General features: G+C 32.4%; 1 protein-coding gene across 1 annotated transcript; it reads right to left on the reverse strand.

The window, feature by feature from the left end:
* Nucleotides 1–328: 328 nt before the first annotated feature.
* Nucleotides 329–8678, reverse strand: LOC148628923 (acyl-coenzyme A thioesterase 13-like). The gene is made up of 4 exons (XM_088540861.1): nucleotides 8524–8678; nucleotides 5644–5828; nucleotides 1526–1674; nucleotides 329–913 (listed from the first exon to the last, which is right to left on the reverse strand). The coding sequence occupies exons 1-4, from the start codon at nucleotides 8641–8643 to the stop codon at nucleotides 900–902; spliced, it is 468 nt and encodes a 155-aa protein (XP_088396987.1). The 5' UTR covers nucleotides 8644–8678; the 3' UTR covers nucleotides 329–899.
* Nucleotides 8679–10137: the final 1459 nt, after the last annotated feature.

Genomic DNA, 10137 nt, shown 5'->3' on the forward strand with positions numbered 1-10137 from the left:
AAAAAAAGGATTGTTAAAAATACCCTGAGGAAAATCCATGCAAAGTTTGGTTAAAATCTGTCCAGTAGTTTCACAAGAGAAGATATTTGAAAAAGTTAACAGACGACGACGACGGACTAATAATATAGACCGAACAAATACCCTTGAAAAAATAGTAAAAGAATTGACCTTGAGGTCGCGTGAAGATAAACTTCACCAGGCCTTGTGGTACATCCAAATCACGAAGATCTAAGTCCTACGTCAAAAGAAAAGGTTAACTAACTCTTGTATGAGAAGAGAAGCAGAACATGAAAGGAAACATACACACTAAAACAAATAATAAAATGTGTCCGTATCTAAATTTTAATTCGAAAACTTTTTTTAAAAAGAGATTTTGATAATAAAAATGCTGTTTCCAGCTTCTTAAAAATGGAATACATGTATTTTAAAAACATACAACTAAGATAAAATTTCACTAAATACAGAGGTCCGAAAAAGTCAGAACTAGTATCGGCAAAGGATATTAGTCTAAATGTGTTTGTTTAGCCTGAAAATACAATATTTTTTATAACAAAGCACATGCCATGATATCAATAGAATGCATCAAGACCTCTTACAATAGTTACTTTATTATACTGCTAAATCATTCACTTCACAGGCGTCTTAGTATGTGGTGGTTCACAATTGGTTATAATTATCAGATTTAATACACCTTGGGGGTATTTGGGTGGGATGTAATTCAGTGATTTAATTGTAATTATTGTCATAATAACAAGATAATAAAATAATCACTGAACTTATTGTTGCAGCATTTCAGATCCGACAAGAATCGTGTTGTTTACAATATACGGTGTTGTCCATACAGCACCCTAAGTCATGATCGGTGGCCTTGTATCAGTCTAATCCAAGTTATTAACGTGTCACAGTTTACTATCTGTAGGAAAAATGTATTGTTTAATATCTAATAACTGAAACTAATATAATCTCTAATCAGCTGATATCTTGTCAAGGAAGCACTCAACACAATAGAGATGTGTCATTTTAAAGAAGTCATGTGTTGTCCAAGGATGACATGAAAAATAAGATTACGTAAAAATAATTTCATTATAATCATATCAAATAAATTCTACAACAGAATCGAAATTCCATTTCAATCATTTCAATATTTTTCAACATAAAGCAGTGATAAGAGCCACTATGTACAGCTCATGAAAACTTTACATTTCAATATTTCAATATTTTTCTTTGTTGCTTTCAAACTGTTTTTTTTTTTTTTGGCTGAAGAAATGTAGGTTAAGGATCAAAATTACATGGGACTTTTTTTACAATTCTATCAAGATTTTTACCGATCAGGTACCAAATACCAAAATACCAGGTACAAATTTCCAATTAAAAATGGAAGAAATGGTACACTACAAAATATATGCTCATGGCTAGTAAGATTTTTTCACTCCCTCTAAGCCTAAAATTTTAATTACAAGTCAAATTTATGTATTACATTACATGTAGCGGTGGATTCAATGCTTTAATAAATAAAAATAAATACCTAGAATGAGTTTGGTGTGTTTTCCTGTGGCTATTATTTTACTGTCTTTATCCCGCAATGTTGCTGTAAGGAAGGCAACTCTAGCACCAAGTTTTTCCGTGTTTCCTTCTATAGTAATCGTTTCTCCTAGTACAGCTTTTCGCATGTAACTAAAATGTAAATGAAACCTTTTTTTTCAATTCCAGCACTGAAATTTTTGTTCCGAGATTCTCTTTTCAATTTCTTTTACGGATTATTCAACTAAAAGGCGGTCTAGATAGAGCGTTAAGACCCATGTAAGATGCATTACTAATTTATGTGAATTACATTTTCCAAAAAAAAAATATCATACAGCGCTAGCTAAGTATTGAGGAAATAATAAAGGTCAAAAGAGTCGGACTTCGATATGTACAGACTGTTTTTTTTCAATTGTGGAAATTCAGTCGAGCAAAATCAAAATCCTACATAAGGTAGACACCATAAGGGTCTTTAAGACTCGTTCTATTTACCTTACCGGAATTTCTGATGTAGAACGTATTGAAAATCCAAAGACCGGTTTGCATTTTATTGTTTACTTCCGGAATCTCGAAACGCTTTATTACTGGCACGAGACTACAATTAATTCTCAAGAGCATTTCAATATACACATTTGAGCAGATTAAAAAAATTCCACCGGCGCAAACTGAATAAAACTTCTCTGGCCTAAAGATATGTACAAACAGGATTTTATACATAAATTGTAGAAAATTTTACCATCATTTTCTGAAATTAATACATATAACTCAGAGATGGGGTAAACATGACAATCTTCTTCCACTGAACCAAATCACAACTTTTAGTCAGAATTGATTAATGTAAAAAGGTCCCATGTAATTTTAACCTATTTTCTACCAATTAGAGGCAAAACTTCAGCAAATACTTTTCCAGTAAAAATATGAAAAAATGTGGAAGGTACCTACTACCAAAGTTGGAACTATATTCATATACAACAAAAACCAAGGGGAATTAATTGTGTTCTCGTACCTACTACAATGTGGAAACAGATATTTGGCATGTTTATTGGCGTTATTACACGAAAATGTGTTGCTTTTATATACTGAATCCAACGCTCTGAAAATGACAAATCTCTATGCATTTGAATAGTAGACTAGGACCCATTTTCGTAAAACCACAGTGTCATATTATAAGACTTACGAACCCTTTCGAAAGCTATGCTTTGATTTATTTGAATGAGATTGTTTTTGAGTGGTTATCAAAAAGTAAACAAATATCCACCTCCATCCAAAATTTGCTTTGAAAAAATCTAAAATATTTTTACACCGTTTAAAAGGTTTATACGCAGCCATACATCTTGCGACTATTCCCTACTTGCGGAGCTCGGGATGCAGCCATATTTTATCCTGTTTTTGCAGAGTTACCTCCCGTAAAAGCAGGTATAATTTCGAAGTCTCTCTAAACGATGTTCGGACTCGGGTGCAGAAAAAAGAGGTAACTCGAATGAAAGTGGAATTCACAGCAGACAAACACAACTGTGTATCTAAAATTTATAGGTGTTTCATTTGTTGATAGGTAACATAAGGATGATTTTCATTTGTATCCCGAGTACAGAAAATTTAAGGCAGGGTCAGCAGAACGAGAAATTCCCTTTTGACTTTCTTGATTTACTAAAATATCGTCGATATCGGATGGAAAACCTTACGTGTTCCGAATAGACACCTGCTTCAAAGGGAGATAAATATTGACAAAATGTTGGTACGCAAATCGGGAATACCTATACCTTGAAGATATCAGATCATTTTTTAACAAGAAAAGACAATAACAATCAGTTCAGATGTACATACATGTACAAATAATAAGCTTTGAAATTAACTCATGGTTAGCTTAACTAGACAAATACATAATTCTAGAATTGAGGCCTTTTATTTTTTTTTATCGTATAACATTTTAATGTGAACACATTTGCCCAAGTGTTTTAACCAAAAAGAAAAAAGAAAAATTAAAATGAAAAAGAATGAAAATATTGCTGTGGAAAATATACTTAACTATCATTGTATGGTCCATGATTATGAAAAGAGGGGACTGAAAATTTCATTCTTGTTCTTTTTATTCTTTATTATTTCAGAATATTGTTTGGCACTAGTTTTTCAGTCGTAGCTAATATACATAAAAAAATTGGAACCATGAGATGAGAAAGGGGGTGGGAAAATTCAATATTGTTTTTTTTTTATATTCTTTACTTATTCAATTCTGTTTCTGAATTGTTTCAGTCATTGTTAATATATCTTTAATTGTTTACTATCAAAACACATCATTTTGAATACTTACAAAAATGAAAATCATAAATTTTATTTTTTGCATTATGCAAAGTCCCGGAAGACAGTTAATACAAAAAAGACCAAATTGAAGAGAAATAATATGTTTTACACCAATTCAACTAGTTTAAACTTACATAATCTTAGATAGTCGAAACTCTGTACGTTAATAACGATTACTTAGAATGATAATTACTAAATTAAATCATGCATGTACAAGAGAAACGATTTTACATAATGCGCATTAAGTCGCATATAACTAATGATATAATTTTTTGCAATAGTTTAATTGAACACGAACCAAGATTTTTGGATAAAGCACTTTAAAAGTGATTATCTTATTAACTTTTACCCTTGGTAATTCAACAAAAGGATACTAGTATTTTGTCCAGCCAAGTTACTATCTAATCTCAATAAACAGTCTATTTTAAGGTTTGTTTTCAGTGCATTTACTATAAGAGGATCGCGCTCCCAACTCCAGTAACCATATGATCAAAATATAAACATAGAAGTCAAACAGGAAGTTACGTCAAATCAAGTGCAGTGTGAAAATGAATCCCGCTGCATGGCATATCTATATAAACTTCTGTTAAAATATCTAGCGGATATAATTAATAGGGATTTAAAAAAAAAAACATTAACGAAAACAAAAATTTGGACGAACGATTGAACGAACGAACGGACAGACGGATACTACGATCAATACAGGTCACTTGCAAAGGAGGGAGTACTGAAGTTTTACGTAAATTGTACATGTGATGTGATATTGACACCAATTTAAGTACCCAATGAAGTAAATGCAGGTGCGAAGATATATTCCCGTTACTTGGTGCCATTTACGATTAAGTTTTTTAATACTGAAAAATTAAAATGCTATAATAGTTGCTGTTTTAATCTACCCTGTTGTGATTACACTACATCGAAAAAATGTGTCTCTCTCCGGAGAAGTAGTGCTTAAAATTAGGTTCCTGTGATTCTGCTTTTGAACACGTTCCTTTGTGATGTTAATTTCTTAAGCAGGACTTCGCAATCAACAGACACATTCAAAAAAATGTATTTCATTACAACACGATGCTTGAACAACTCATTTTATTGAACTTACAAACATATTTGACTAAAACTAACTCCTCTCTTCATCACATCTTGGCATTCTTTTGTTACCATTTTTTACACAATATGCCCTTTCACAATAGGAGGGAGGCAAAATTTAGTCATAAATTTAGAAATGACTTAATGATCTATATTTCGACTTGGTTTCAATGGCTACATTGTTCTTACTTTTATTCATTTTTGTTTGTTTGTTAAACAGCAAGTAAAATCATGTTTTTATGTGAATACCAAACAACCAATACGGTCTGCAAAGTTCCTTTCTTATTTAAAAAAAACCAGTTTCGTTCTCAGGTCCGTGGAGAGATAATTATTTAATTTTTGTTCCTGAACAACAGTACATTAATGTTGTAAAATATGCATGTCTATCTGTATACCAATGTTTCTACATAGGTTTAGCAGAACAAAGTATATGTATATGTTAAAAATACAAAATGCATATTTATACTAACACATGAAGCCACTACTTGACCGAAGACACTACAAAAATATTTGGGAATCACCCATGATACTAGTATTCAAATGAAAAAGTTATGATACAATACAATGTGACAACATTATAAATGAAATGAAAATACTTGTAATATTATTACATGGATAAACAAAAACCACAAACTTTGTTCTTGTAAATATCCCTCTAGCATTTTAATCATCTGAACACACGTGTGTATACCTTAGGCTAAGAATCCCCCAAATTATGGCAAATTATGGAAAACCTACCTGATACTGAGGTCTACACTAATATGTCTGTTATGTTTTACTGCTAAACATAAAGCATAAGTTGATACAGCATCAACTAGGGTTGCTATAGCACCACCATGCAACGATCCGTGAGTGTTAGAGAATTGTTTTGGAATGGTATATTTACAGACGATCCTTCCGTTCCCACCTGAAACCGTCTCAATCTACAACAGAATAAAACATATTGCTAACTATAGGATCCGATAAAGGTAATGTTATAGACCTCGATATTATAATAATAAATTAGTGTTGGAAGTTAAGCTTTATAACTGTACAAATGCTTTTGAAATATTGTTCAAATAAGTCAGATTCTCAAAATTTGTGATTTTTCAACATAAGTTACGATTTAAAAAAAAATACAATCTGATTTGCACAAAAGTTTAAAAAGCACACCACCGCATACCGGTAATAAGAAGTGTACAAAATTGAACTTTATATCGCATATCGTCATCCAGTTTTTTTTCATTTTTGAGTCCACGCAGTCAAAATCTAAAAATCTTAAGATTTTTTCGTCATAAATTAAGTTTTTTTCGAAGAACTTTATATGCTTTGCACCAAAATTTCGTTTGATCTCCATGTGTGATAATAAAACAGTTTACAAAATTTTGGCTAAACACCATTGTTTAATTTTTGAGATATTGCGTTCACAAAAACTGTTGAAGTACGAACAAATAGGCAAATTAAAAACTAAGGGCATTCGCCATGTTTTATGACGGGCCTTATTATTTTGTTTGCTTTTTTTCTAGATTTGTTCTTTGTTTTCTTTTTCTGTTCTGTTTCTCTGAATCAAACATATTTATCACTTTCTTTAAATACACAGTGCGGTGTTAACCGTTGTTTATTTGCATAATTCAAGCACATTTTCAAGTCCGATTACTGTTTATGAATACTGATGAGAACGAGACGTTAAAATAAACAAATAAGCAAAACTTTATTTTGTAAGGACATTCATACTACGGATGAAAATATATCTAAAATACAAGCATTCTACATTGCATGTATATCCAAAAGTTCAATTTTTGCAATGGTTTATAAATTAATTCCATTGCCTCTAGATATATATATTTTGATAATTCATTATAAACTCCGGTATTTTGGCACATATCACATTTTCAATAAACAGGTCTAGAAACTGAAAAAGCATTTGCTTTTAATAAGACCAACGAACCAAACAGAAATCAAAGTTAAATGGGGAAATGGGGCATTCCCTTAAATGGTGGGACAGTCTTCTATCGAGTGGGGGCTACGAACAACGTTCGATTTTACCAGTACGCTGGTGAACGTCCGGTATGCAGGTGTACCCTCGTGAACGTTTATCATAATTTATAAATATACTCATGTACACTATTGCATACTCCCTTTTTGTCAAATACGGTATTGTTATTGAATATTATAATTATGTTTGTATTTATTGTGTCCATTGATTTGAATCTAATGAACTTTGAACTCATTCGACTCGCTTATATTAAGAATGTAGATCGCCTTTGTTTCATCTTTTCGCATTGTTGTCCAGATAATTATGCCGTCTCGGGCAGCAGCTAATTTTTATTTTGATTGATCGCCTCCCTTCGACGTATAAACGTCAGATTTAAAAAAAAATGCCATGTGCAGCGAATGCCATGCCTACTGTTTACGTTTAGGACATGTGTTTGGATATCATTTTTGATGTATTCAAATAATATCCCTCTGCTGTAGCGTCGGTATTTATTTTGCTGATATAGTAACTCTGAGACAACATTCTATACTAATATCGCAACTATATTAATCAGTTTCGAATATATTGGCGTTCACTACAAAGAGTAATCAAGGGAACCACGATTCTAGCGGAAATCAATAGAATGTAATCCAGGGACAAAGACCAGACATAGAAAACAACGAAGAACATAAATTAACTAAAATAATAAATACAAAGTAAGAAAAGTGAACGAGCAACTCGAACTCCACTAAAAACTGGGAGCATGGACCAGGTGCACCGGGAGGGTAAGCATCTTTTGCTTTTCTAGAAACGTTTGTCGAGCTGCTCATAAAAAGTCAACTTCCGGGTTAGAGGAAAGCAAAACTATGACATATTGAACAAATCAGTTTTCATGGTGCCGATGGATACACCGTAACGATCCACGAGTTCATGATGACGACAATAAATCTTCTGTAGTTAGTAACAAAACCCTCTTCCAGAAGCCTAATTGTAAGAAGTCTAGCGCGATACAAAAATTCTGCGTAGTTACGGCAAGCTCTGATATAACGTATGAGTTGTGATATAAAAAGTCCATACACAGGTGCTGAGGGGATGTTGCCACAGATGAAAGGAAAGTTGACAAATCTGAATCAAAAGTTATCACGCTTGTCGTAAGCTTAGTCAATAATTTACCTTTACAATCGATCTCAAAGCATTTTGAAAACATCTACTTCTGTATATTTGTAAGATGATATGGAATTATTTTTTACAAAGTATGTGGAATCTCAACCAAGAACTATATATTTGTATGTAGGTGCACCATTTTTTTTTTTATTTTAAGTTGGGATTTTAACTGAGTATGGAGAAAAGAAGTATACAGTGTTGAAAATGATGTTCTAATGCTATTATATTCTAATAATAATCTTGAATTGAGGGTCTCCAGAAGATCTTTCGAATTTTTCAGGATCCACATTGAATTAATACCACTACGAGAGTGACAAATATTTACCAACAACAACAACAACAACAACAACAACAAATGCTTTATTGTCAATTATTACGCCCAAAAATGAGTTGACAAATTAAACATAAATCATAATGTACATATGATTAACATGATTTGAATGATTTTAGTTACCTAAAGGTCAAGATCTAGGACAATAAATAATGCCGTTTACACCCACCTCTTTGAATAAGTTCTCAAATCTGTTGGGTATGTTTACTCTTCCGGAAACGACAGACTTTGCATGATTTAAATCCTCTCCATTTTCATTTTCATCGCGGCTCTTTTCTTCGATCTTCATCACGGCTAGCCCTGTTTACATTATCAATGATACGTAAAGGGAGGTAAGGCAAATTGTAAATCGGTAATATAGAGAAAATATTTAGAGTATTGTATAACATGTTGAACAGACTTGATGAAGGTGATGTTTACCATTCTAAATGACTTTTATGTACATAAAATATTTTAAATGAATGTGGTTACGATTAGTATTGGAATGACCAATCTGTACATAAAGCTGTCTAAAATGTAAATTAAAGCTATTTCTTCATGGAAAGTTTGTAGAAATTGTTGTTTCTCCTTGGTGTATTGATTACAGAATTTCTAACTTTGGTTTTGAGAATTACCTCACTATACTTGTACCAAATTTATTTATAATCTTATTTAATTTAGTTGTGGAAGCATTTTTCAGTGTTTACATTGTAGAGTATATGTGACCTCTACCGGGGAGTTGTGACTCCCTATATACAGTGCACGGGGGTGGGCATTTTTTATGGGTCCATTCTTCATTTTACTAAATGATGCCATAGATACAAATTATGAGTGCTGAATTTTTTGTCAGTTTACATGATTACGTCTTCTTTTAGTTTTGTAATATAAATAGTTTTCTAATTAACTGTTTGGCATAAATAAAGCTTTTCATATTTGACATGTAGGTAGGTCATCTTATTGGAATCAGCTATATTCTTTTAGATTTTGCTTTTTCGACGGTCCTTTAAAAACTGAAAACTTAAGTTTTGAGAGGTGTCAAACCTAGTTCTAAGATAATCGGATCTAACCCTTTTCCTTAGCGCAGAAGGCAATCTTAGCTATTGCCATCACTTGGCGTCCGTCGTCGACGTCGTCGTTAGCAATTTTTCAAAACTCTTCTCCTCTGACACTACTTGACCAACTTGGTATGAATATTCATTCCTTAGGGTATCCTGAACTGAACTGATGTCGGGATTTTTGGTCCATTGAAAAACATGGCTGCCGTTACTAAAAATAGATCATAGGGGTAGGACAGTAGTTTTTCACACTTATCTCCAAAACCGTTAGGTTTATTTCCAAACTCTTTCAATTGTTAAAATGATCCTTATTATAAGGCCTTCAAAAGTCTTCGGAAATCGAAGTTGCCAGCCGATTCCTTGTAAGAGTTATTGCCCTTGAAAGATGAAAAATTATAGGTTTTTAGTTTTCAACCAATATCTTGAAAACTATAATAGATAGAAACTTTCTATTGCTGAAATGATCCTTATGACAAGTCCTACCAAAAGTCTTCTCGAGTCAAAATTGTTGGACAACTCCTTGTTAAATTTATTGGTCTTGAAAAACAGTTTAACCAGGTGAGCGATTCAGACTCCTGGGAGCCTCGTTTGATTCTTTGACAGTCGGGTACAATCTGGAAACATTTCCTAGAAAACAACTTTGACAGAGTGGTTAGATACGAGAGTTCTATATTTGATTTTTAATTTTATCTTAACCCATGTTTGCTTCGTAATTATTCAAGGTTTTTTTTTACGAAATGCATACTTCA

Source organism: Perna viridis, chromosome 1 (genome assembly GCF_037379345.1).
Source record: "Perna viridis isolate PV_CMFRI_1.1 ecotype Kerala chromosome 1, ASM3737934v1, whole genome shotgun sequence".
In the NCBI taxonomy this organism is placed as follows: domain Eukaryota; kingdom Metazoa; phylum Mollusca; class Bivalvia; order Mytilida; family Mytilidae; genus Perna; species Perna viridis.

Coding starts and splice junctions, on each gene's coding strand:
- LOC148628923 (XM_088540861.1), bottom strand. CDS start 8,643: ATGAAGATCGAAGAAAAGAGCCGCGATGAAAATGAAAATGGAGAGGAT. Junction 5,829..8,523: donor TTGAGAACTTATTCAAAGAG/GTGGGTGTAAAC, acceptor ATTCTGTTGTAG/ATTGAGACGGTTTCAGGTGG. Junction 1,675..5,643: donor AGTGTAGACCTCAGTATCAG/GTAGGTTTTCCA, acceptor TTTACATTTTAG/TTACATGCGAAAAGCTGTAC.